At 39.3% G+C, this 26,357-nt stretch overlaps 5 protein-coding genes across 8 annotated transcripts in view; all 5 read left to right on the top strand.

Annotated features, from left to right (window-relative positions):
* Positions 1–182: 182 nt before the first annotated feature.
* Positions 183–5,394, top strand: LOC104822243. The gene is made up of 9 exons (XM_010553387.1): positions 183–738; positions 1,289–1,375; positions 1,459–1,548; positions 1,642–1,728; positions 1,826–1,924; positions 2,007–4,082; positions 4,205–4,351; positions 4,523–4,905; positions 5,080–5,394. Exons 1-9 carry the CDS (start codon positions 691–693, stop codon positions 5,264–5,266), a joined length of 3,204 nt encoding a protein of 1,067 aa, XP_010551689.1. The 5' UTR covers positions 183–690; the 3' UTR covers positions 5,267–5,394.
* Positions 5,395–6,921: 1,527 nt separating this feature from the next.
* On the top strand, positions 6,922–12,583 carry LOC104822241 (serine/threonine-protein kinase tricorner-like). Of its 3 annotated transcripts, none has more exons than XM_010553384.1 (14): positions 6,922–7,026; positions 8,111–8,433; positions 9,400–9,574; positions 9,716–9,799; positions 9,879–10,120; positions 10,215–10,434; positions 10,532–10,611; positions 10,706–10,790; positions 10,966–11,097; positions 11,196–11,309; positions 11,442–11,489; positions 11,834–11,918; positions 12,036–12,092; positions 12,360–12,583. In XM_010553384.1, the coding sequence occupies exons 2-14, from the start codon at positions 8,216–8,218 to the stop codon at positions 12,467–12,469; spliced, it is 1,650 nt and encodes a 549-aa protein (XP_010551686.1). In that variant the 5' UTR covers positions 6,922–7,026; positions 8,111–8,215; the 3' UTR covers positions 12,470–12,583. The 3 variants fall into 3 exon arrangements, with proteins under 3 accessions (XP_010551686.1, XP_010551688.1, XP_010551687.1); XM_010553386.2 differs by lacking the exon at positions 6,922–7,026 and adding an exon at positions 7,127–7,222 and having other exon boundaries at positions 12,360–12,469; XM_010553385.2 differs by lacking the exon at positions 6,922–7,026 and adding an exon at positions 7,241–7,495 and having other exon boundaries at positions 12,360–12,469.
* A 1,886-nt stretch (positions 12,584–14,469) lies between these two features.
* LOC104822236 (casein kinase 1-like protein 11) lies at positions 14,470–18,239 on the top strand. Of its 2 annotated transcripts, none has more exons than XM_010553379.1 (14): positions 14,470–14,607; positions 14,760–14,800; positions 15,166–15,235; positions 15,343–15,491; positions 15,578–15,673; positions 15,764–15,834; positions 16,132–16,193; positions 16,293–16,356; positions 16,456–16,540; positions 16,639–16,765; positions 16,883–16,956; positions 17,059–17,125; positions 17,283–17,419; positions 17,689–18,239. In XM_010553379.1, exons 1-14 carry the CDS (start codon positions 14,532–14,534, stop codon positions 17,977–17,979), a joined length of 1,410 nt encoding a protein of 469 aa, XP_010551681.1. In that variant the 5' UTR covers positions 14,470–14,531; the 3' UTR covers positions 17,980–18,239. The 2 variants fall into 2 exon arrangements, with proteins under 2 accessions (XP_010551681.1, XP_019059064.1); XM_019203519.1 differs by having other exon boundaries at positions 15,578–15,685.
* A 234-nt stretch (positions 18,240–18,473) lies between these two features.
* On the top strand, positions 18,474–21,732 carry LOC104822237 (hyphally regulated cell wall protein 3). Its single transcript, XM_010553380.2, has 6 exons — positions 18,474–18,606; positions 18,725–18,818; positions 19,219–20,506; positions 20,616–20,921; positions 20,995–21,242; positions 21,332–21,732. Exons 1-6 carry the CDS (start codon positions 18,552–18,554, stop codon positions 21,537–21,539), a joined length of 2,199 nt encoding a protein of 732 aa, XP_010551682.1. The 5' UTR covers positions 18,474–18,551; the 3' UTR covers positions 21,540–21,732.
* Positions 21,733–26,062: 4,330 nt separating this feature from the next.
* The window catches only part of LOC104822510 (CRIB domain-containing protein RIC5-like), a 1,079-nt gene continuing 784 nt past the window's right edge, over positions 26,063–26,357 (top strand). Inside the window, exons 1-2 of the mRNA XM_010553760.1 lie at positions 26,063–26,108; positions 26,269–26,346. Of these exons, the coding sequence (XP_010552062.1) occupies positions 26,063–26,108; positions 26,269–26,346 (124 nt within the window). The remainder of the gene's footprint in view (positions 26,109–26,268; positions 26,347–26,357) is intronic.

The raw sequence follows: 26,357 nt of genomic DNA, 5'->3' as shown, positions 1-26,357 counted from the left end.
CGTTTTCGTTTTTTTATTCTCGATAATAATTTTTTCTAGATCCGCCTATATACCCGCTGCCTGAGCCAGAGCCTTCTATCCCTTGGTTTTTATACGTAGCAGGTTCTCCAATGGCGGATTCACATGATCAGAGCCTGAAACTGGGTGATTATGTAAGAAGAAGACCGAGACGTAAACTAACTGTATCTAATGTCATACATGATTGGTCCTCGCAGTGCCACGTGGCAATTGGATTTTGAAGGAGGTGGTAAAACACAGTAAATAATTATTTTTTTGCATAAAAAAAAGGGAAGCGTGAGTGAAACGTGTGGAAGCCATGGAAGAAGCGCGCCAAAATCTGAGAACAATTCTTGTGGAGCTTCTCAAACATCCCTACAATGGCGACCTTCCTCTCAAAATTTCCCCTTCTCTCTTTCTCTCTCTCCCCGCATCCAGTGAAACAATTCCCAAATTCATCACATCGTTGTTTCTCTCTCAATCTCTTCCCTCGAGAAATTTCTCTGATCGATAACGATATCGGTTTGTACAACTTCTGGTGTTTTTACTTTGTGTGGAATTTTGATGAGAGTGGTGACGGAATCAGCAGGGGAGAGGAATCGACGAATGTATCTATGGAGACAGGTGAAACCCACCTGATGCTTCCTGAGCTTCTTCTTCTCCGTCGTTCTCCTCTAGAGTTTCTCAGATGGAATGGCAGATCCTGTTAGTTATGCCAATCACGAGCGCGACATCGAGCAAGTAACTCTCTCTCTCTCACTGATACTATGTGTTATTTGGAATGGAGAGAGAACCCTAATCAGATATGGAGAATTCGATTAGGCTAATTGTGGACAGAAGAAATCCTGATTTGAAATTGGATTGAAATCTAGACTCGAGATTTCGAGGGTGATCATTCTCTTAATGGCTTTTACGTGTAAGCAGCAGAATTTTAGGAAACCACCAGGATATATGAATCAAAACATCACATGATTTTTTTAAATGTTTTTTTTGTCGTTTCTTAAGATTATTCGATGATGATCTTATCTTATATTGTTAGAATGATGAACCTAATCATCTATGAAACACATTTTTTTTTATCAACTTTGTTTCTTGGTTTGCTTGTGATTGAAGCAATCTTTGGATGAAAGCTTCCGCATTTTCTGTCGTTATGTTTCTGGAAATGCCACTCTGTTTTGGTTTCTGACGTTGAGATTTCATCTGGTTTGCTCAAGGAGAAGAATATTTTTGGCTGTGATTTCTGTTCCGATGAAGCAATTGTCTCCAAAAATGTTTACCCTCTTGTCTTTAGGCACTCGTCACATTAAAAAAGGGAACTCAGTTAATCAAGTACAGTCGGAAGGGGAGACCCAAATTCCGTGCATTCAGGCTTTCTCCGGTAAGCCATCTCCGAATTCAGACAAGAAGCTAAGTTAAAAATTTTGTCATAAAATGACGAATGTATTCATGTTGCTAAAACAGGATGAGGCGACGCTGATTTGGTACTCACACGGAGAAGAAAAGAAACTGAAATTATCTGCTGTTTCGCGAATCCTCCCTGGACAAAGAACCGTGAGTATTTAGCATCTTTAGCCAGACAGCGAAATCTATTGTTCAAAAGTAAGTGATCTTGTGGTATCTATATGTTCCGGTTTACTTGCTCAGGCTGTTTTTCGAAGATATTTGCGACCCGAGAAGGATTACTTATCATTCTCTCTTATCTATAACAACGGAGAAAGGTCTCTTGATCTGGTTAGTTGCCTTGCCTGATCATTGTAGCGGTTTGTCTTCGAATTGGACGGCAAGCTTAAATGCAGTATCATCTCTTTGCTCGCTTCTTTTTCTACAGATCTGCAAGGACAAAGCTGAGACAGAGGTTTGGTTTGCTGCCCTTAAGTCTATAATTGGACAACGTAGGAATAGACGCTCCAGAAGTGAGATACCTGTGGTGCGTTCTTCAATTCTCTGTATTTGATTACACTCGTTCTATGCACCTTTAACGCCGAAAACTGTATGCAAATTTGTTTCAGATACATGACAGTGACTGCTTCACCAGTGGACGCGCCTCTGTTGCATCATCCATAGACTTCACTAACAATATTCCGCGTGTTGGGGCATCCGTAGATTTCGGTTTTCAGAATCCTGCATTTAATCTGGGAATCTCAGATGTGGGTTGGGAACGTGGAAATATGTTAAGGCCAAGTACTGATGGTTTTCGGATTAGTGTCTCAAGCACTCCGAGCTGTTCGAGTGGAGTGTCAGGACCAGATGACATAGAATCATTAGGTGATGTTTATGTTTGGGGAGAAGTTTGGAGTGATGGGATATTACCTGATGGGACAGTAAGCTCTGCAACTGTGAGAACAGATGTGTTAACTCCAAGACCTCTGGAGTCAAATGTTGTTCTTGATGTTCATCAGATTGCTTGTGGTACGAGGCATGTGGCCCTTGTGACAAGACAAGGCGAAGTCTTTACGTGGGGTGAAGAAGTCGGAGGAAGGCTTGGCCATGGCATTATGGTTGACATTAGTCGTCCAAAACTCATTGAATTTCTCGCTCTCACCAACATAGATTTCGTTGCTTGTGGAGAATATCATACTTGTGCTGTCTCTACCTCTGGCGACTTATTCACATGGGGAGATGGTATTCACAATGTCGGGCTTCTAGGGCATGGTAGTGATATTAGCCACTGGATCCCCAAAAGGGTTTCTGGTCCTGTGGAAGGTCTTCAAGTATTATCTGTCGCGTGTGGGACATGGCACTCGGCTTTGGCAACTTCTAGTGGAAAACTCTTCACCTTTGGAGATGGCACTTATGGTGTTTTAGGACATGGAGACAGGGAAAGTGTTTCTTATCCTAAAGAAGTACAGTCGTTGAGTGGTCTTAAAACCATAAAAGTAGCTTGTGGTGTTTGGCATACTGCTGCTATAGTCGAGGTTATGGGTCAATCCAGTGCGAGTATTTCGTCCGGGAAGTTGTTTACTTGGGGAGATGGTGACAAACATAGGTTAGGACATGGAAACAAAGAGACCTACTTGCTTCCTACTTGTGTCTCTTCACTTATTGACTACAACTTTCACCAGATAGGTTGTGGCCATACATTGACAGTTGCACTTACAACCTCAGGGCATGTTTTTACCATGGGTGGGACTATACATGGCCAGCTCGGGAATTCCATAGCCGATGGTAAGTTACCTTGTTTGGTTCAAGATCGGTTAGTTGGAGAATTCGTTGAAGAAACTGCTTGTGGAGATCATCATGTTACTGTCTTGACATCTAGAAGTGAAGTTTTCACCTGGGGAAAAGGTGCTAATGGAAGACTAGGTCATGGAGACACTGAAGATCGAAGAACACCAACTTTGGTTGAAGCCCTCAAAGACCGCCATGTGAAGAGCATATCGTGTGGATCGAACTTCACCTCGAGCATTTGTATCCATAAATGGGTTTCAGGAGCTGATCAATCGGTTTGCTCTGGTTGTCGTCAAGCTTTCGGGTTTACTCGAAAAAGACACAACTGTTACAACTGTGGTCTTGTCCATTGCCATGCTTGCAGTTCAAAGAAGGCATTGAAAGCGGCATTAGCTCCAACTCCCGGAAAGCCACATCGTGTATGTGATGCCTGCTACACCAAACTCAAAGCAGCCGAGGCAGGAGGGTATAACTCAAACGCTAACAAGAAAGTCACAGCTCCTCGATGGTCACTTGATGGGTCGGTGAGATTGGACAGAGAATTGAGGAGTTCAAAGATTTTGCTGTCTCCGACCACTGAACCAGTCAAGTATCTTGAGATCAGGTCATCAAGACCTGGAGTTAGGTCCGATTCTCCTTCCATTGTCCGAGCCTCACAAGTTCCGTCTAACTTGCCTCTGAAAGATATAGCGTTTCCGAGTTCACTTAGTGCCTTCCAAAGTACTTTTAAACCTGCTCCTCCTCTATCAGGTCCACTACCCGTTCCAGTTCCACACTCTCCACCTACGAGATCCTCTTCGCCATATGCAAGAAGACCAAGCCCTCCACGGACTTCTGGATTTTCTAGAAGTGTCATTGATAGTCTGAAGAAGACGAACGACGTTCTAAACCAAGAAATGGCAAAATTGCAGAACCAGGTTTGGGTTTTATGTCCTTTCTCTCTTTCTAAAGCCGGTCTCTCTTTCCCCTTTACACATATTTTTCGAACTCCAGACTGAGTTTGGACTCATAATCGACACTTGTTGATTGCTGGTTTCAGGTTAGAAGTTTGAAGCAAAGGTGTGATAACCAAGATGCAGAGATCCAGAGACAAAAACGAGAAGCTAGAGAGGCTTCTGAATTAGCTGAAGAGCAATCTTCAAAGCACAAGGCAGCAACAGAAATCATCAAGTCTGCCATAGAACAGGTATGATCAGTTCGATACATCATGGAATGTGATCGAGGAAAAGAAAAAAAATGATATGATGTGAGAATAAGATTTATTCGTAAAAGGTATTCATCTATGCAACTAAAGAAATATAATTGTTCCTACATTGATGCATTGTTTCACGAGATGTACTCTTCTTCTATGTACCAGTTGAAAGGGTTGAGGGAGAAGTTACCTCCAGAAGTTTCAGAGAGCGAAGCTTTTAAATCCATTAATGGAAAGGCTGAAGCTTACGTGAATGCGAATGAAAGAGCTTCATATACAGAATCAGAAGCAAGTCGAGAAAACACGAACACAGAAGAAGAAGAGAGGATAGAGAAGCAAGAAGCAGGCAGGGTGATGTCTGAAGAGGCAGAGACAGGTTCTCAAACCTCAGATTCAAGAGCACCAACAGAGGAGGGATCTTCTACTTCGTCATCATCATCATCAAGAACAGGAAGCAAGGAGATTATAGAACAGTTTGAACCCGGTGTCTACGTTACTTATGCTCTTCACTCCAGTGGTGGCAAGATCTTCAGACGAGTTAGATTCAGGTACTTTCGATCAAGTCATTATACACACACACACTCTCACTCTATGGATTTCTGTGAAATATGTCATGAATTGGGTTGGATTCAGGTACTTTGATCAAGTAAATGCACTCTCTTATCTCTGTATATATGGATTGCTGTGAGATTTGACATTATGATGAAATGGGGTTATGGCAGTAAAAGGAGATTCGATGAGCATCAAGCAGAAGAATGGTGGAACAAGAACAAAGACAGGTTGCTAAAGCGGTACAGTCCACATGCATCATCATCAGCTCTACCGCCAATGGCTTCTTCTTCTACACAGTCAAATCCACCACCGATTCAACATCAAAGCAAAGAGACCGAACCAGTTTCTGCAACATAGGCCCTTTTTTTTGTTGTGTTTTGTTTTTTTTTTTTCTGTTCTGTAAGTTGTCAAATATTGTCCAGTCAGTGAAGCAGAATAAAGAAACAGAAACACCGTTAGAACATCTCCTTTTAACAACTGACTGATACAAAGATTTCTCAAGTTTTCTCTTTTGTCTTCAATTTTTTTTTAATGCAGGTGGATGGATACTACACATTATGCGAGTAATCCATATGAAATATGCACATCATTTCTTGACGAGGCCACGCAAGCTGTAAAACACAACACATTATGATTTTAACACTCCTAAGTCCTAATCTACAAAAAAGAATACTATTTTTTTTATAAATGCAGATAAGATATTATACTGAATTTAACACATCTCCCTCCATCTCCTAATATAGAAAATATTTCAGCAAGCCAAAATAATTTCCATTTCGGGTTTTTGTACATGTTCCGTTTGGTTATATTTAGATTCTCTTATTTCATTTATAGAAAAACTATAACGATTCTTTTTTATATATAAATTTCGATTAAATTCGGTTAAATTTTATTTCGTCTCGAATTCGATTTTTTATTGATAAAAAAATCATTTTTTCAAAAAAATTTATTGGATTTTTTATTATTATTTTTATTAGTTTTGGATTTAAAAAATCATAACCATTTCATCTTTATATCAAATTGGTTTCTATTATAGTTATATTTTATTTGATTCTATTCATTTACCGAAATGATCTCTTTGGCATTTTTCTTCTTTAGGCTCACCCCTGGTTCGGAGGTGTCGAGTGGAACAGATTGTATCAAATGAAAGCCGCCTTTATTCCCCGAGTCAATGATGAGTTGGACACCCAGAATTTTGAAAAATTTGAAGAGGTAATTTAGTGGTTAATACCCTTTTTTTTTATTGAAAATGTTGATTTAATAAAAAATTAGTGTCATTTTATTCAAATCTTGCCTTCGGTAAAAAAAAACTGACTGTTCTCTTCTTGATCCTTTTTGGCACAGACTGACAATCAAGTTCCAAAATCGGCAAAGTCGGGTCCATGGAGGAAGGTAATGCATAGGCAATTATGTTCTTACTCTTTTTAAGTATCATTGAGACAGAATCAATGCAGTGGGATCTAGATGATAGAATATTGGCTTAAAGATTACATGCGAGCAATATTACAAAAAAAATATATGGAATATTTTCAGCAATCATTTAAAGCTCTTTCAACAATTTTATTTAAAACTTTATTAAAACTAAAATTTTATAATTAACTAAACGGGGCATGTGACCCATTCAAATGAATGTGGATCCGCCCACGTTTCTGCCTTGATCGAGTTTACAATATTTTTTCAACGATTTTGTTTTAAGTATGAATGACTACGTGAAGAATGGGGCGTTTAATTAATTTTATCAACCCAAATTTTATATGCTTTAGATATCATGCCAAAATAATTAGAGGGAAAAAAAAACATGTTCTTCGATAGCTTTGAAATTTATGTTCTTGCCTTTTGACATTATCCCGTTGTGGGCTCCACGCGGAATCATGATACTTTCACAAATACATAATTAAAATCGAGTTGGTTGCTTTGCGTCCATTTAAACCCCTAATTACGGTGATTAAAAACTAATTAACATAATGAGGATCCCGAAAATTTAAAAGACACATCCAGAAGGAAAAAAAAAAGAAAAGAAAAAACTGAGGGGAGAGGGATTGGCACAGAAGGACAGTGGTGTGCTTAGTCTTTGCCATTCACACACATCGAACGGGAGCAACAACAAAAAGGAAAAGGTTAGAGCTTTTCTCTCTCTCTGCAAAATTCTACCCACAAATCGAAGTACAGAGAGGAGAAATTGAGTAATCGAACCCTCGAATTCGAGGGTTTTTTTTTCATCCTCGTCTTTGTTTTCTTACCATAAATTTCGGGTCACTACGGCCTTTGTCTCTCTGCGCTTTCTCTCTCTCTGTCAGTGTTCCTAATCTCGCGGTTGGTTTTTGAGGCCCTTTAGTTTATCCTTTTCCCTTTCTGCGAATTGAGCATTTGTGGAACCGTTTGATCTGAGTTTCGGCGCATTTTCACTGTCCCAACCTAGGGTTTCCTGCTTGGTTTCTGAATTCCCCAAATTTAGCGGAGTATATTTAGTGTCTTCATGTCATTTGCAGACTCGTATGTTCCTTTTGATCGATTGGGTATCGTTTTGCTTTCAACTGATCATCTAATCGGGTTATGATACTAAGGAATTCTGTAATTTCGATTCAGGTATGTCATTGTACTGATAGGATTGGCCAGTGATGTTGTTTCAGATACGGGACATGAAAAGTTTTTCGTTTTTTATTTGTTTGCTACATTTGCTTCTGCTTATGTATTTGATAAGTTCAATGCTAGTCTTTATATTCTGCAAAATTTTCAAACTCCAGATTTATTGCATCCGGTGCTATGATTACAATGGGATTGTCTGTTGTATAACTTGTGTTTGGTCTGTTCTCTTATTCAGTCATTTGAATGGTTATAGACTGAGTTTCTTGGGATGCATGAAAATATGGCAATGATCAGATATTGTTCAAGGAAATTGTGCATTTGCTGTTATGGGAGATTTTGAACTATTTACATGCTTTGCAATTCGCTATATATTTTCATGTTTTGAACAATCATGTTCATGGATTCATGCAAAGTGACGCACTTGTGTGTTTTTATGCGTTTCTTCTCATACGGTTTGGTTTCTTTTTATCGTTCTGTGGCTAAACGTTTCTTATTTTAGGTTATCTGTACTCGTGGAGACCAAAACGTATCTAAATCTTAATAATCTCGATTTGCTTCTATAGATGTGTTGTGGGAGCCACTGTAAGCTAATACACGACGTTATCTGGGTTGTAGGTTCGACATATGAATATTGTTCTTCATTGCTGGAGTGAAATTCGCAATCCGCACAAATCAAATTCCCCGTTGATTTGTAAATAAGGCAAGTAGAAGGTAGAGGAAATGGAGACTGCCAGATCTTGGCTGAATAAGTTAAAGTCTAAAGACAAGGTGAAGCCCTCGAAAAAGAAGGAAACTACGAGTAATGTAAAGGAGTGCTCGAAAGCAGCCGGTGAGGAAGCACTGTCAAGTGTAACTAAGCAGAAGGCTGAAGCTGCGAAACAGTATATTGAGAATCATTACAAAAAGCAAATGCAGAGCCTGCAGGAAAGAAAGGAGCGGTATGATATCTATATGTGTTTTCATAATACTGGTTTTTGCATATGTATGATGAAGTTTTCGTTTATTGGCATCAATCTTTCCTCGTGGATTTTCCATATATCTGAATACTACAATTGAAGTAAAATATAGAATTGAAAAAGGGTTTTGATTACGGTTGGCATCCACAATGAGCCTGAGTATGATATAAAGTAATTTCTTTCCTCTGAGATATTTATTTACCTTAATAGCTTCAAGTAAAATCGCATTGTGGATTGCTAGAATGAAAGTTTACATGATGAGTGTATGCTTTACAGATGGGTTAATTAATTAGCAATTCTCCGAAGATTTTCTTTCTAATTTTTAGCTTGTAAAGAAAATTGTGGCATGCTACACGAATAAGATTGTTGGGTATGGTGTTAATTGATTCCTCAATTCAGGGTTTAGGGAAATTCAAGTTGGCTTGTTGTTTCACCTTAAAGTGTATCATGCTTTCTATTACCTTCCGATATAGGATTGTTAATCCAATACTATCCACATAGTTTTTTACGGTTCGGGCAGAATTAGGAAACAAAGTCTTGTCCCTAGGTAGACTGAATATGCTGAGGAAATGTCAAATGGAATGCAATTTCTCCTGACCAGAGGATTTTAGATTTAAAATGAATGTGATATCCCGTTCTCTCAATGAAATCTATGTTTTTAAAGTCACAAGCCTTTCGGGTGGTTAAGTATCTGGCACGTGTTAACGGCAAGTGTTTGATATTGATGGAGCCTTTATTTTTTCCTCAGCTGACTACTTCTCTCCTGACATAAGCACTTCTGTTGTTTGTTTCTGTCGATTATAACATCTGTTTCTAGTGCTGAAAAGATTTTAATTGTGCCTGAATAGCAATGGCTTTATTTTCCTTGTTTGCATTTTCTATGATTTATATGTGTAACTTCGATCCAAACCCTTCGCTCTTTTTTGTGGTATTTACAAATTGATGCAGGCGGAATATGCTAGAAAAGAAATTAGCTGCTGCTGACGTCTCAGAGGAGGAGCAAAACAACTTACTGAAGGATTTGGAGAAGAAAGAAGCTGAGTATATGCGGCGTCAGAGACATAAAATGGGAGCTGATGACTTTGAGCCATTGACAATGATTGGGAAAGGCGCTTTCGGAGAGGTACAAGAAAATTTTCTGCATCTCATGTATTATCGATCAACTTTTGTTTTCCCGGTGATATGCTGATGTGCACGTATTCACATTGTCCTGAACGCTGACCGTATTCTTTTGTGGTTTTGTGTTTTCTTTGTCTACATGCAGGTTAGGATCTGCAGGGAGAAGGCTACTGGACATGTATATGCAATGAAGAAACTGAAAAAGTCTGAGATGCTTCGCAGAGGCCAGGTAATTCAGATTTTTTCCAGTTTCTTTCAATGGAGGACTTTTAATTTTGTTGATGTGTTTGTTGAAATCGGGTTTTCAGGTGGAACATGTGAAAGCAGAGAGAAATTTACTTGCAGAGGTTGACAGCAATTGCATTGTCAAACTGTATTGTTCTTTCCAAGATGAAGAATACTTGTATCTAATTATGGAGTACCTCCCTGGTGGGGATATGATGACATTACTAATGAGGAAAGATACACTTACTGAGGATGAGGCCAGATTTTATGTTGGAGAGACTGTCTTGGCTATCGAGTCCATTCATAAGCACAACTATATCCACAGGTCAGTTAAGCAAACAATGTGGATTTTTCACTTGCCCCTGTATTTGTTTCTTCATTTCTTCTGATTATACATAATTTTATCTGATGTGTTACAGAGATATCAAGCCTGATAATCTGCTACTTGACAGAAACGGGCACATGAAATTATCGGATTTTGGATTATGTAAACCACTAGACTGTAGTAATCTCCAGGAAAAGGATTTCTCGGTCACACAAAACCTTAGCGGGGCTCTCCAAAGTGATGGTCGTCCTGCTGCACCAAGACGCACCCAACAAGAACAACTGCAGAACTGGCAGAGAAATAGAAGGATGCTTGTGAGTTTTCATGATTGTGCCTCATCTGTTGCAATTCAGAGATTCCCATTTCAGAATAGAAATTTGCGTTGGATGTAATTGATTACCTAAATAACAGGCTTATTCTACTGTTGGAACTCCTGATTATATAGCCCCAGAAGTACTTCTGAAGAAAGGATACGGCATGGAATGTGATTGGTAGGGTGTGGCCAACTATTCGATCTTTCTCTTTTGGGGTTCTTTTACCCAAATGGTTTATGTGGATGAACAGTTAACACGTGTATCTCTTTAGGTGGTCTCTTGGTGCCATTATGTATGAAATGCTTGTGGGCTATCCTCCATTTTATTCAGATGATCCAATGACAACATGTAGGAAGGTAATAAACCCATTCTTACTATTTCTTATACGTTTGGAATATAGTAGGGAAACTTCGTTCGAGTGATCTTGAATTGTCAGTTCCGATTTTCTTAGAATTTCTCTGTTTTATTTTCTTTCTGTCCGTGGTTTCTCACTGTATATCTTTGGTGATTTCCTTGTTCTCCTTTTTGCAGATAGTAAACTGGAGAAATTATCTGAAGTTCCCAGAGGAGGCCAAACTATCATTGGAAGCCAAGGATCTTATCAGCAGACTATTATGCAACGTTGAACAAAGGCTTGGAACTAAAGGACCAGATGAAATCAAGGTATTTTGTGCTATTATCCACTTTGAGATTCGAAGTTGCTATTTTTCTAAGAATTTTGGGAAACCCGAAATGATCTCTTTGGCATTTTTCTTCTTTAGGCTCACCCCTGGTTCGGAGGTGTCGAGTGGAACAGATTGTATCAAATGAAAGCCGCCTTTATTCCCCGAGTCAATGATGAGTTGGACACCCAGAATTTTGAAAAATTTGAAGAGGTAATTTAGTGGTTAATACCCTTTTTTTTTATTGAAAATGTTGATTTAATAAAAAATTAGTGTCATTTTATTCAAATCTTGCCTTCGGTAAAAAAAAACTGACTGTTCTCTTCTTGATCCTTTTTGGCACAGACTGACAATCAAGTTCCAAAATCGGCAAAGTCGGGTCCATGGAGGAAGGTAATGCATAGGCAATTATGTTCTTACTCTTTTTAAGTATCATTGAGACAGAATCAATGCAGTGGGATCTAGATGATAGAATATTGGCTTAAAGATTACATGCGAGCAATATTACAAAAAAAATATATGGAATATTTTCAGCAATCATTTAAAGGGTTGAGATAACCTATTTCACCCCTGAAGCTATATCAGCTTCTATATCAACATGAGAGCAGAAACTTTCAAAAGATATGGAGTTAGTACATAACAAACTAAAAGGAATTGGATCGCGTTATTTTAAGTGTAGCGTTCTTTTTATTATTAGCTTTCTTAAACTGAAGCTGTCTTTTTTTTTTCCCGGGCAGATGCTCTCATCCAAGGACATGAACTTTGTGGGTTATACTTACAAGAACGTTGAAATCGTAAATGATGACCAGTTATCAGGGATGGGTACTTCACTTTTTCTCTTCCTTTTTTTTGTTAAGAGAGTATTAATTCTTCATGTAATTTACACTGCTTGTTTTTCTCTATAGTATATATATTGATTATTTCCCTGTTAATGTGCAGCTGAGCTGAAGAAGAAGAGCACAAAGCCAAAGCGACCATCAATCAAATCCCTCTTTGGTAAATGCTTTTCCTTATCTATTATGCGAATAAAACAAGTGGCAGACTTAGTTCCTGTAAGATCATCACCTGGGATTCATTTAGTTTTTCCAGAAATTGCACATTACTTATGCGAATAAAACAAGTGGTCGTTTTATATGTTTAAAGAAACACATTGGGTAAGTTATAACTATGTCGGTTCTTGGTTTTTGTTTCTTGGAATTTGCATAGTATTTTCTTCATGGGTAAAGGTTATTCTAACAGATGGGTATAAATACATTGAAACAGAGGACGAATCATCAACCACCACCCACCATGGGAGCTTCTTGAATCTCTTGCCACCGCAAATAGAAGAAGTTCCCGAGAAAGAAGAGGGTAAGTCCAGTTCTTCTGGTTGAACCTCCAGACTTCAAATACTTTTCTGTTTGTTCCCCGGTAAAATGATTTCTTGGCCAACGGGGGGTCGAGAGAAAGTAGAGTTATTTTTCGTCAGGGCGAAAGGCCTCAGCTTTGGACATACTGAGGAGAATGGCAAAAGTGAAATCACAATTAGGAGTGATCAACCCGATTCGAAGCATCTGGAAGTGCAACATATGGAAGTAGAAGAAATGTCAAAGAAACGAGATTCCTCTAAACAAACTGTCGACGGGGGGGGGGAGGTTTAAGGGTTGGAACAGACAGTTCACATAGGATGATGATGTTTTTTGATTCGTGTTCTCTTGTTCAAAAGGGTGTTTAGTTGGCAAAAGCGAACAGAAAAAAAGGTAAATATGTTTCACAGAGAGAGAGAGATTTGGTGTTTGGCTTTTGAACTAAGTTGTTGTAACCAATTTGTTCAAGATGAAGTTTAGTGTTGGACACAGTGTACTTGGTTGGATGCCTTCGTCTGATTATTTGATTTGATTTGATTTGGTTCCGGTTTAGGCTGTGTACCAGTTGAAATTTGTTGTCGGTATATGGCCTGTTTTGGTGGTCGGACCAAAATTATCCAATGGAAGTTACCCAAATTAAGATAATTCAGGTCTAAAAAGGTGAAACCGTTTGGCTATAAAGATAGAATTTCAACAAGCTGAACCGGATGCCGATTGGTTATGGAATATACTAGGCAGCTTTACCTCTACTTCTTTATGAACCTGCAATTTTAGACGCCACGGTAAATTTATTTACCGCTGTCGACCCTTTAAATGACCCATCAAAAACCTCGTAACATCAAAAACGAAGTTTGTATATATTCCTTCAGTTTAAAATTTCTGAACCGAGAGTTAGAATCAAAGAACACAAAAGGTATGGTTTCTCAACTTCTTCCCGTCTACCCAAACATTCAAAACATGTCATTATCCTGGTTTTAAATCCAAATGTGAAGAGGGATATTCACCTGGACTTCTCCGGTTTTCTGGAAGATGTAGTCGGGTCAAAGATGCGGTGAACTTCCGGATTATCCAAAAAAAAAAAAAATTCTTCCCCTTTGAGTAGTTGTTTAACTCTCAGGTTATTTACTGATGGTTACTTGTAGCAGTGTCTAGATTTCTGGAATTTCTGTTATTATACTTTCATTGGACCAAGTGGGTGTAATGAGAAACTCGTGTGACATTTGTTGTTCATCTATTTATTGATTGACAAATCTTTACAAAGATTATGCGTTGCCTAAGGTTATGCCTAAGAATTTGGTTCTTATGATATACGAATGTAATATATATCATGATAATCAAATATCAACCAGGCAATCACTGGTCAAACACACTTAGCCAATTGTTATTATTAGTTTTAAATTGCTTTTCCTGTTATTTTTTTTAAAGATTTTCCCATAATGTAATCATATTGATAATAATAAATTAAATAACTGAATATATTCATGTAATATCTGCAAGGCCGTCTTCCTTCATCTCCCTTAGATTCATTCCTTACCATTTCCCGGCGCCATTTCTTTCTCTGTGTTTTCCCCTATTTTCTTCGAGGATCTCCAAGAAATTCCCGAGGGAAAATCCATATCTCCAAATTTCTTGCCCCCGGATATCGTCGTCGCTTGATTCTTCTTCTGGGTTCTTTCCTTTTTTTCCATTTTCCCTTGCAAAGAGTTGGCAGACTCGCGTTTTTTCCATCGCGAGTCCTGAACTTTCCCGAGAAAATCCGTCACCCGGGTGTTGTTGTTGGTTCAGCTACTCTCTGGCTACTTTGTTTCTACTTGATGTAAAAGTTGATCTCAATATTGTTCCGTCTGATGTTCTAGTAACTAGGGCTTAGCTCTGTCAGATTACAGATTGGGGAGGAATAAGATTTGCACAGACCACATAGGACTGAAAAATTGGTCTGAAATCCCTCACCTTAGTATATTATCGTTTCTCTCTACAGCCAAATCCAAGACCAGCATTAGACCCTCCAGGACCATCTGCAGCCTGCTGTTGAATCGGATTCTGGGTTCAGATTCTTCGGAAGTTGTGATTTTCCTATCGGAATCAAGCGATGGATAACGTAATCGGCGGCAAGTTTAAGTTGGGTAGAAAGATCGGCAGTGGATCGTTTGGTGAACTTTATTTAGGTATGGCTATTCAAATAATCAGCTAATATTCTTAGTTCAGTTTGTTGAATCTTTTTGGGTATTTTCTGGCTCTTGTGTAGGGTTCTTAATGGTTTTCGGGAGCAAATCTGACTGTGAATTCCTCTTTTTTATATGTTTTTGTTTTCCTTCAGGTGTTAATGTCCAAACTGGAGAAGAAGTTGCTGTTAAGCTGGTATACTATGAATTTGATTTAATCTCGCTTCATAAGTTATATAATTTACTGTGTGATTATGATATGATATCTGCTCAAATTCTTCATTGTTTCTTAATTTTTTTCCCTGGGATTTTTGCAGAAATTTACAATTTTTTGCTTCGAAATTGATTGGTCTTGTTGCTAGACATATGTAGTTAAGGGCTTGAATAAATCTCGCACCTGGAGATGGGTTGAGTAAAATATATTAATCAGCTCTGATTGTTATAAGGTGTTTCAGTTTTTGAACACTGGATTTTCGAGGTTGGAAGCTCCATATTTGTATCTGAGTTTAAAATATTTTTGTGGTTATCAGTTCTAAAGCATGCGTTTGCTCCTGTTGTTAGGAATCTGTTAAGACCAGGCATCCTCAACTTCACTATGAATCCAAAATATACATGCTTCTTCAAGGAGGGAGTGAGTTTTTTTTTTTCAAGTTATCTAACCTCGTTGTTGTATTCTTATCTGGTTGATCTTTTATGTCTCTTTCAATGGCTTGAACTCTATGTTTCCTTTTGATTCAGCGGGTATTCCCCATCTCAAATGGTCTGGGGTTGAGGGTGAATATAATTGTATGGTTATTGACCTTCTTGGTCCAAGCTTGGAGGACCTGTTCAATTACTGTAATCGGAAGGTGTCTTTGAAAGCTGTCTTAATGCTCGCTGATCAGTTAGTAAGTATGCACTTGATCTGTGTCGTCTTGTCAGACTGATAAATTTAACACATTGCTTTACCTATGTCTCTGAATATCGTCGGCAGATAAGCAGAGTCGAGTACATGCATTCTCGGGGATTTCTTCACCGTGATATTAAACCCGACAACTTTTTGATGGGGCTGGGGCGCAAAGCTAACCAGGTTACTTCTAGAGTTAGTCTTGATCTAATTCTTATGGTATGGAAATTATCAAAGACACATCTTGTTTAACATATTTTAATTTCATTTCAGGTGTACATCATCGATTATGGTCTTGCTAAAAAGTATAGAGATCTTCAGACGCACAAGCACATACCATACAGGTGAAAAATGAAAGCTCACCCGGCTCTAGGATATTGTATAATTGTGGGTTGTTTTTTATGTTTATGTCTTATTTTCACAATTTGATGTACTCTATGCTGTACTGTATTGGTGGTTCTTCTAAAACTTTCATGAATTTTGCCCTGATTTCACCATCATCAGATAAATTTAGAGCGTGGAACAGAATTGTAGGTTTAAGTCCTGTCTCAGCAATTTTATTCAGGACCCTTTCTAGGTTTTCATTCGACCACTCTCTTTCCATGCTTGCATCATGAGAGCTAGTTTTAATTTTCGTACAGGGAAAACAAGAATCTTACGGGGACTGCTCGGTATGCAAGTGTCAACACACACCTAGGGATTGGTATGAAGTGTTTTTCAGCTCATATACATTGCAGTGGCTTTTTCTTTGTATGAAAAAAAATATCTTGGTCATGTGTCCATCTCTTGTATTTGCTTACAGAGCAAAGTAGAAGAGATGACCTGGAGTCTCTTGGTTATGTGCTGATGTATTTTCTGAGGGGAAGGTAGGAAACTGCTTTTGATTTCCCGTTTGTTGGTAGTTTTCTATAAGAACATGAATGAAATCATTAACCTCGTTTTTTCTATGCCTTCTCCTCTCTCAGTCTTCCTTGGCAAGGCCTGAAAGCTGGTACCAAGAAGCAGAAATACGACAAAATCAGTGAAAAGAAGACTCTTACTCCTGTAGAGGTACATTGTTGTTTACATTCCATAAGATTCTGTAATTATTTTATCATTTCATTCGACGTCTACTACTTTTCAAAATTAATTGGTTTTACTGATTTCAGGTTCTTTGCAAGTCATTCCCATCAGAGTTTACATCATATTTCCATTACTGCCGATCATTGAGGTTCGAGGACAAACCTGATTACTCGTACCTCAAGAGACTTTTCAGGGATCTTTTCATTCGGGAAGGTTAGAGACCTCTTGCTTGCTGGTATTTATTTGCTCTACATTATCCATCATTATGAACTTTTCTTGCAGAGACCGACCATTGTCTGTCTTAAAATTTTATAAATGCGTTGCGTGCAGGTTATCAGCTCGACTATGTATTTGACTGGACAATCTTGAAGTATCCTCAGATTAATTCAAGTTCGAGGCAAAGGGTCAGTTTCTCCTTCCGGATTAACATGTGAAGAACCGAGTCTTAGGACTGAAAAATTGGTCTGAAATCCCTCACCTTAGTATATTATCGTTTCTCTCTACAGCCAAATCCAAGACCAGCATTAGACCCTCCAGGACCATCTGCAGAAAGAGCTGAAAAGCCTAGGGAAGGTATATTATCTTTCAAGTCCTTAGCTCTTAGCCTCTTATACAAATGTCAAATTCTTGTCAATATTTTTGTGTTTTGGGTGTCAGAAAGCTTGTCGAAGCAATATATCCTTATAGAAGATAGAACAAATTTCACAGGCTGATTTCCTATTATGTTCAGTGGGACAGGATCTCCGAGAGAGATTCTTAGGTGCGGTTGAGGCATTCACCAGACGAAATGTTAAAAGCAATGGCGTTCAGGGTGACGGCACTAGACATCGATCTTCTGATGGTAATATACCATCTTCTAAGGAATTGGTTAGTGTCTCTTCATCTCCTTTTGCGTCCCTAAATGCATCACGGTGTCAGTATAAAAGTCTAACATTTCAACAATTCTCGAATATGGACATGTTTATGACTTTTTCTCGACTAATTAAGGTTGCCTGAATTCGAACAAGGTTGCAACTTTAAATCAATCTTGAGATTTTCGACTATGGCGTCTCAAGATATGGAATTTCCATGAACTTCAAATATGGTTGGAGTTGTATGTATATGTATATTTTGTAATGTATCTGCTACCTATGCAGAATGAATCTGAGAGACCCAGTTCCTCGTCTCGAAAGGGGAGCACGTCAAAAAGAGCCGTGATGTCTAGCAGCCAGCCTGACTCATCGGGTGAACCGAGCGAAAACCGTTCAGGCAAGCTGTTTCCAAGCGGTGGTGGTCGTGTCTCCACAACCCAACGGCTTCAACAAGTTTATGAGTCTAAGTCATCGCCTTTCACCACCCGTGCTTCTGCGGTTACAAGGCCCGGGCCTGTCGATTCCGCCATTAGAAGCTTCGAGCTCCTCAGCATGAGCTCTGGGAAGAAGAAATGAGGGTTCGGATAATGAAGAAGAAACTGGAAAAACTCAAAGAGCCAATCTTCTGGGAGAAGAGACAAAAAAAAAACGGCGGCGACAATGGAGCACTTCAGGCAAAGTCACAAGAGCAGAAATAATCCATCTCTCTTCTGTGTTTTTCATGTCTCAGAAAGAGTACCTGTAATTTGAAACAAGTACTTATTCAGTTCTCTTCTCAGAATGGAAGTGTAAAAACCTGTCATACATCAATGGGGAAAGAACAAATTAAACCGAAATTGGTAGCCATTGAGATCCGGTTATCTCAACCAAATGACCGGGTCACAATCATGATTTCTATTACGGTTTTGGGTCAAATGACCGGTTGACAGACCAGAACTGTTTTTACAACGAGGTTGGCCTCCCTCAGTACATGAAGAAGGAAAACCAAAATAAACCGGATCAAACCGGACTTACCAAGAATGAGGAGGTTAAGGTACTGGAAAATACAAAAGCAGGGTTCTGTCTCTTCCTTAAAACCCCTAAAACCCTTTCTTTTCGTGTCTGTTCCTTCCTTGGATGGGAGGACTCAACACTGATTGATCTCAGAAATGGCGATCGCTCGTCTTCTTCTTCCCAAACCAGCTCTCCATTTCAGCAGTAGAGGTGAAACCCGAAAAACCCTTTTCGTCGAAACCTGATTTGATGGTGCTTTTTTCCTCCAATGCGAGTTTTCCCCCCTCATTGGTCTGCGCGTTTTTTATGATACGTGTTTTGGGTCTAGGGTTCGTCTTATCGACAAGGAGGTGGAGTTCTTCTCCTTCCTCTCCGAGCGATGGCCGGAATGATGTGCTGAAGTCTGAGTCTTCCGCGAACAAGTGAGTATTTTTTTTGTTCTTTCTCGTAAGATACCCTTCTTTTACTACAACTCTGGTTACCTTTTCAGGATTTCTTACAGTAAATGATGATCTTATTTGATTCATATGATATGATAAACATCTGGATTCTTCTCCATATTTAAACATCGGATGTGCTTAATAGTGGCTTGAGAGACTGAGCATAATCTGCCTGAAGGTTAGTGACGGGATACTAAAATGGGATGTGGTGATGGGTCCTTCTCAGAATTCTGTGGAATGTTCCATAACTCGTATTACTAGATATGATTCCCTGTTGATGTCTGTATGATAATTGTTGATTTATTAAGTGTTTTTCTCTTTGTGGAAATGGTTATGGGGCTGAAGATTGTTTTGCTACACTGTAATCATCTTCGATGTGCAGAGATTCTGCCCAGAAGAATGCATCATGGTACTCTTTGGGAGGTATACTAACTAATTTAAAACAAAAGATAGTTGGAAACTCATACGTTGCGGAAAAGACTTCTGGTCTGGAATCCGGTTCAACGATTTCTGCAAACTCGGCTGAGGTTTCTACAAAAGAATGTTCTTCGGGAGATACATCGGGTGTCACTACTTCTGAGGAGGTCAGCTCGCTGAAGAATTCTGAACAAACAAAGTGTGAAGATTCTCTGACCAAGACAGAATCGTCAGTGTCTGAAACAGCATCTCAGAGTGTTACCCAATGTGTTTCAGGAATTGAGACTTCCCATGAGACAGAAAAAGCCATTCCTTTGAAGGCCGAACAATTGGACAGTTGTTCAGACAGCTCCGACTTGACAAACACGAAGGTTTCGGAATTAGAGTCAGTTGAAAAACTTGACCTTCTGGAGGAGCGGAGGTGTGAGAATGAAACATCTGAAACTGGGCAAACCCATCAAGAAAAACTACCTTGGGCTAAAATCATTGAGGCTTGGGGAAACTCGAAGCCAGTTCATAAGGCTAAGTCATCTGTTATGTTTGAGGCTATGGATGATAGTTCCAGGACATTTACCGGCAAAGGGAAAAGCCATGGTAGTTTGTCTGGTGATCAAGACAATCGATTTGGTAAGATGATATGTGATTCTCTCAATCCAGAAAGTAGCTCCAAGGCAAATGATACGCCGGAGCAGTCAGGTAGTCTTCAAAAGGCCAAACAATTGGACTGCTTGCTTAAGGGGAAAAATCATGATCAGATGACCGGAGACCTGGCAATTAGCGAGAGTAAAAGTACCAATTTATCAGAAAGTTCTGGAAACACAAATATGACTGTACCCGGGAGTGGGAGTGGAAACGAAAATATCATGAGCATTAACCTTGTATTAGATTGCATCAAGCGTTTTCCATTTGACAATGACATGGGTACTGAGAAAGATAAATCTGTATCCAAAGATGATTCCGTAAGCAAAGAGAGTACAAATTCCCAAGGAAGAAAGGAGGAAGAAACCAGAGCAGCACCTCCCAGTCAGGCCACTTTGGCTTATTCCCCGAATACAAAGGAAACAGAACAGAGTTCATATGCATTTTCTTCCGGAGAATTCGCCCACAAAACTGTACTGGTCAGGTTTTTGACTCCAGAAAGTTGCAAGAAACATATCCACACTGCCTTCAATTCTTGCGGGCACATCTCTGGCGTGAAAGAAGTTGCTTCTGTTGAAGGGTGCATTTACAGGGATGCTTTTGTGACATTTGAGGTTAGTTCTAAGGAGTCATCCACTTCATTTCATTTCCTCGTACACTCGTTTTATGAAACTGAAAGGCTTTTTCTGCTCACTGACTGTCTCATTGATGTCATGATTCCAGACAAAAGAAGCAGCTCAAATGGCTCTAAAGAAAACTGATGTCTTGGTAAATAATCGCAATGTACTTGTGGAGGCAACTTCGCAGGAAGATGCAGCAGAAGAAGGCAGGATGCAGATTCCAGATGTGATTGGTGATCCTGATGTCCCTATTGCATTAGTGAAGGAACCGACCCGGACAGTGAAGATTCAATCCCTGACACATGATATAAGTTCAAATCAGATTAAAGAAGCACTTGGGTTCTGTGGATGCAACATTTCTAGGTTTTTCTTGGGCTCCTCGAGCGCAACTGCTTTCGTCGAGTTTGAGGTAAAAGATTTAATGTTTTCTTGCTCGAACCCATTGGACGTTAAGTGTAGTTTAATCATCTGAGTTTTCGCAGTCAGAGGATGGCAAAGAAAGGGCAATAGCAGAGCACTCGATAAGCGTAGCAGGGAAGAAGCTGACTATCTTTAGGATCGATGTCCCGAGGACAACCGTGCTTAGGTTTACAAACCCATGCAGGTCCGACTTGAAGGCGACATGCACGCGTTACGGACAGATCAACAAGTTCGCTGTGAGAAAACCCGATGTGGTGGATGTCTATTTCAAGCTTTCTGAATGGCCCAACATGCTTCACATTCTCAACAGGTTAAGAAAAAAAAACTCGAAAAACCCTCTGCATCATTTCCATGGCGGCACTGAGAGAGTATGTATGTATGTATATTTTGATGTCACAGCTTGAACGGGAAGGAAATGGAGGGGAAGAAGATGAAGGTAAGGCCTGCACCAGTTATACCACCGGATGTTCTGAGCATACTGATGAAGGATCCCCAGGGGAAGAGATATGCCAATGAGGTCATTCATGGTTTGGTGAGGAGTCTCCAACATCCTTTGGAAGTAATACCCATTAGCACTCTTGTCCCAAAGAATCTTTCAGTCACTTGAGAAATTTTTTTTCTTTTTTTTTTTGCGACAAAGGTTTATTTATTTACTTTTTGGTAGACGCCCATGTATCAGAATAGTGAACAAATTAGTGCAGAAGGGTGCATTTGGGTGGGCTTTATTCGGGTCGGGTTTCGGTTAGATTATATCAAGGTTTGGTTATTTCGATTTTGATAAAATATAACCATTCGGTTTTTATATTAATTCGATTCGATGTGGTTAAACTATATTCAATTCGGGTACGGTTCTTTTAGGATAAATACACCCATTTTTTCATTTGGTTCGGGTTCGGTTTCAAAATAATCATATAATCATTCGATTTTATATCGGTGGCCCGTATTGAAACCGTGGTAGAGACCGTATGCGCATTGATTGAAAAACAAACAAAATATCCGCAACGAATGAATGCAGAGTGCAACACACAATCTAAGCATTTACAGCTCTGAAGCACACCGGAATCAAATGACTTGTATATATATATGTGTGTATGTATATGTGAAAGCTCCCAAGCTTAAGCCAAGAAAGAAAAGAAAAACAGAACAAACCCTTCAAGTTTTTTTTTTCTCGAAACCCTTGAAACCGAACCTCGAGATGCTTTACGACGTGCTGCTTTACGGCTCGCTGGCGATTGCGCTGTTGGGATGTCTGGCGTGTGTCGCCGCTTTCTTTGTGGATTGCAAAAGCGGGCACGGAGACGACGGCCATCACTGAGACATGGATCGAGACGGCAGCATCCCCATGCCTGCCCATGAGCTTCGCTCTTTTATTACTACCACTACTACTGTTGCTTATGTTTGATTTACCGTATTATGCGTTTGTTTGTATTTCTACTAATTCCTTAAAGTAATAATATTATTCACGATCTGCCTGTGGCTGCGAGTATAAAATGTTTTCGCTTTATAATCTGAGAATTCAAGAACAAAGCATATATATATATTTTTTTAAATCTTTGCTTTTTTTTTTATTTTCAAACATGGATACAATCATCGATAATAATAGTTAAAAGCTTATTTGAATTACTCGACTGTTTGAACATGAAAGGGACTTCAAACATCAAAAGGACAAGCGGACATTTGATTTAGAAAAAATAATGGGAAATTCAATCGCATACGTAAAGCTTAGGACAAAACTCTCTCTCCCTCTATTTCTCTCTCATGTAACAAAAAAAAAAAACCAAAAGTGTGGATAAAGGTTTTCATCAAACCCGTTAGATGGGAAGAAGGGGCTCGAAGTTTCTGGTCCGAGAACGAGGTTCGCGTGACGACGGGACGTTCGAGAAGAATCGAGGACTTGAAAACACGGCATTTTCATACTAGTTTGTAAGCTGAGATCGAGGTCGAAATTAACCTTTCTTTATTTGCCCGTCTTTTTTCTTCCCTCGCAAGTTCTGAGTGATGAATCAGAGAAGTAAAGATTTGATAAACAGGTTCGTTTTGGGTGGCCTAGCACTCGCTAAAGGCAGTTGGGTTTGGCGTCGCATCCGTAAGAATCGGTCTCTAGCAAGGAACATGATGAGATGTCGTGTAGAAGTCTAACATTTCAACAATTCTCGAATATGGACATGTTTATGACTTTTTCTCGACTAATTAAGGTTGCCTGAATTCGAACAAGGTTGCAACTTTAAATCAATCTTGAGATTTTCGACTATGGCGTCTCAAGATATGGAATTTCCATGAACTTCAAATATGGTTGGAGTTGTATGTATATGTATATTTTGTAATGTATCTGCTACCTATGCAGAATGAATCTGAGAGACCCAGTTCCTCGTCTCGAAAGGGGAGCACGTCAAAAAGAGCCGTGATGTCTAGCAGCCAGCCTGACTCATCGGGTGAACCGAGCGAAAACCGTTCAGGCAAGCTGTTTCCAAGCGGTGGTGGTCGTGTCTCCACAACCCAACGGCTTCAACAAGTTTATTAGGGAGATGTGTGGTCGATGCAATTCTCGGTTTGACCACTCATGGACTCATTAGGGGATGGTTGGACCCTCGCTTGCTTGCGATCATCGCTTTGCCACTGTGTCTGAGTTGCACACGTTTGTGGGTTAGAGCCTACCACCAGTAAGAAGCACCCGTGTCACGAAGCCAAGGACATGATGAACAATTTTGTGTGTATTATCGACAGTCAAAACCGAACATATATACAGCTTGTGTACACACCGAAAAGCGTAGGAAAATCATCAGGAGAATATACAAGAAATCTAACAACAATTGGCAACTAACCCGATACACAATACATCCAACTTAATGAGAAGATATTCCCGGCTAATACCCCCTCAAGTCGGTGAGTGCAATTTATACTTACACGATTGACTGTCACAGAACAGCAGCATCTGCTCCGAATGATCGACACAAAGGCTGGAGAGAACGTTCTTGATCCAGTGATCACACGCATCGCACAATACTCTGATTTGGCCGAAGACAAAGATGGAATCGACTGCTTCTTCATCTTCCACAACATTGGTGTTGGACGTACTAGCCGGAGACCGATTTCCGGGTGAACGGACATCCGGCATAATCCACATCGCACCAACCTCTTAACCTCAGGTTGTAATCTGAGTGGAACAAGAGACCCGGACCTGGGTCGCATTTCAAAAAGCTGACAACATGAAGAGCGGCATCCCAGTGAGCCTTGGTTGCTGTATGAACTGAGACCGCATATGCACCGAGTCAACAGTTCCGGACGAGTAACCGTGAGATTAATCAATCGTCCCACCAATCTACGATATGGACCAGGTTCAGCGAGGAATGGGCTGTCGGAAACACACAACCGATGATTCTGATCCATCGAAAATGTTGTCAGTCCAACGAAAATTTCTAACCTATATCCGTTGGAATTTTCCAATGAAAATTCAAACCATATTCTCGATCCTGACTTCGTTGGATAAATTCGTATTTTATATGAGGAAAGATTGCAAATTTAGAGGTTTTTTTATAAAATAAAAATAGCTGCAAGTTCATCTCTTTTTTTTTTTTCAATAATTGTTTTATAAAGTACGATGTAGGGTTTTAATTATCTATCATAAAATAATAGTTAATAATTAGCGACCGGAAATAAATTGAATAGTGATAATGATAACATTTCATTTAATCAAATCTTAAATTTGGGCCCTTCTTAGGCCTCCCGTGGTCATGCATGGTAAAGATGACACATATATTGCATATTACATGCATGCGCATTGATTGAAAAAAAAAAAACAAAATATCCACAATGAATATATATGGATGCAGAGCGTGCAAACTATACAACACACAATCTAAGCATTTACAACTCTAAAGCACGCCGAAATCAAACGATACATGGCCAAAACATATCCTCCTCTCCTTCACTCGCGTGTGTATATGTGTGTATATATATATACACGCAAAAGCTCCCAAACATAAACCAAGAAGAGAGAAAAGGACAAACCCTAGCTTCAAGGTTTCTTTCTAGCTAAACCCTAAACACCGATTCTCTGAAAGAAGAAGAAGAGCGATGTTTGGCGATCTGTTGTTCGTTGTTCTACCCCTTTTGTTAGTGATATTGGGAATTTCTGGTTGCTGCTTCGCATATCTAACTGTCTATGGCGACGAAGGCAGCAGCGACGGCAGCGATAGCGAGTCCGGCCACCATCACCACTGAATGGAGACGACGACGACGACATCGCCATGGTTTACTGCTATTAAATAATCGTTTGACCTGCTATATTACACTATGCGTATTTGTATTGCTATTAGTTTAATTTCTTGAATAATATCTAATGCTTTTCGGCCGGTATATGGAATATCTTCGATTCGATTTCTGAGGTTTCAACATGAACTACACTTAAATGCAAATAATCTGAATTGATTAACCGTTTTAATTTTTTGTTATTAGATATGTATGAAATTTTATTGGGATTGTACGTTTTTATTTTAAATTGATTTTATATGAACTGGAAGAATATGCAGTTGACTTGTACATCAAAGCAAAAGGTGTCCAAATTGAGCCTTGTTATTTAAGCCTTTCGGTTCGGTTCCGGTTCCAACCGCGCTTAGACAGAACATAAGCAACCGTCTGATTAGTCGTAAATTCTCTAATTTTGGGTTAATTAAGTTTTTTTTTTTTGCAACACAAAATTTTACCGGAAATCTTCCTTATCTCCATTGACTTAAAACCATGCAAGCCAACCGTATATTGCCACGTGTCCTTGCTCAAATGTAAAAAAAAAAAATGGATGCCTTGGGCTCGAAGAAAATGGGAAAAAAGGATCGAGAATTCTCTCTTCGTCTCTTTGTTAATTGAGAGTCACAGCCCCAAGGGAAGAGAGTACGGAAAACAATATAATATATATATATATATTATATATATATTTGTTCCTTTGGTTGGGTTCATCTATGAGCAATGTGAGTAGAGATGCATATTGGGCATTTTCAATGTGACAGATACTACAATAACCTCATTATAATCTCGTGTCAGGATTGAACATTCTCATGGGGTTCTGTTTTGTATCAGAAAAGGGTGATACGTGTTTCTTGATGTGCAAGTTAGGTCAACTTGAAGGTTTCATCAATGAAGGGCCTATTGAAAGGCTTGAGATGCATCTCTCGTATCTTTGGTGAGTCCACAGAATTTCTTTCCTTTGCAAGATCACATAACTTTCAATCCTTATATCTGTTCTACCTTTCGATACTATGCTCGTTCAATATCGTAAATTTTAATTTTTAAAAAAAAACAGTTTTATTTTTTTCGTTCTGATGTTGTGAAAATTGTTGCAGAGAATGAGAAAGAGCCCAAGATACAGATTGGGAACCCGACCGATGTGAAACATGTTGCTCACATTGGATGGGAAGGACGCTCTTTCTCT

The sequence above is a fragment of the Tarenaya hassleriana genome, unplaced genomic scaffold (genome assembly GCF_000463585.1).
Source record: "Tarenaya hassleriana unplaced genomic scaffold, ASM46358v1 Cleome36, whole genome shotgun sequence".
Taxonomy (NCBI): domain Eukaryota; kingdom Viridiplantae; phylum Streptophyta; class Magnoliopsida; order Brassicales; family Cleomaceae; genus Tarenaya; species Tarenaya hassleriana.
The sequence above is the reverse complement of the archived record's forward strand: the minus strand, read 5'-3'. Positions and strand labels throughout refer to the sequence as shown.

Excerpts from the sequence above, each read along its gene's own strand:
- LOC104822237 (XM_010553380.2), top strand. The coding sequence starts at position 18,552 with ATGGCGATCGCTCGTCTTCTTCTTCCCAAACCAGCTCTCCATTTCAGC. Across the intron at positions 20,922-20,994 it reads CTGCTTTCGTCGAGTTTGAG|TCAGAGGATGGCAAAGAAAG; the intron begins GTAAAAGATTTA and ends GAGTTTTCGCAG. Across the intron at positions 21,243-21,331 it reads ATGCTTCACATTCTCAACAG|CTTGAACGGGAAGGAAATGG; the intron begins GTTAAGAAAAAA and ends TTGATGTCACAG.
- LOC104822236 (XM_019203519.1), top strand. The coding sequence starts at position 14,532 with ATGGATAACGTAATCGGCGGCAAGTTTAAGTTGGGTAGAAAGATCGGC. Across the intron at positions 16,957-17,058 it reads ATTCAAGTTCGAGGCAAAGG|CCAAATCCAAGACCAGCATT; the intron begins GTCAGTTTCTCC and ends TTCTCTCTACAG. Across the intron at positions 17,126-17,282 it reads AGCTGAAAAGCCTAGGGAAG|TGGGACAGGATCTCCGAGAG; the intron begins GTATATTATCTT and ends TATTATGTTCAG.
- LOC104822241 (XM_010553384.1), top strand. The coding sequence starts at position 8,216 with ATGGAGACTGCCAGATCTTGGCTGAATAAGTTAAAGTCTAAAGACAAG. Across the intron at positions 11,490-11,833 it reads AGTCGGGTCCATGGAGGAAG|ATGCTCTCATCCAAGGACAT; the intron begins GTAATGCATAGG and ends TTTCCCGGGCAG. Across the intron at positions 11,919-12,035 it reads TGACCAGTTATCAGGGATGG|CTGAGCTGAAGAAGAAGAGC; the intron begins GTACTTCACTTT and ends GTTAATGTGCAG.
- LOC104822243 (XM_010553387.1), top strand. The coding sequence starts at position 691 with ATGGCAGATCCTGTTAGTTATGCCAATCACGAGCGCGACATCGAGCAA. Across the intron at positions 1,729-1,825 it reads GAGAAAGGTCTCTTGATCTG|ATCTGCAAGGACAAAGCTGA; the intron begins GTTAGTTGCCTT and ends CTTTTTCTACAG. Across the intron at positions 4,352-4,522 it reads TCAAGTCTGCCATAGAACAG|TTGAAAGGGTTGAGGGAGAA; the intron begins GTATGATCAGTT and ends TCTATGTACCAG.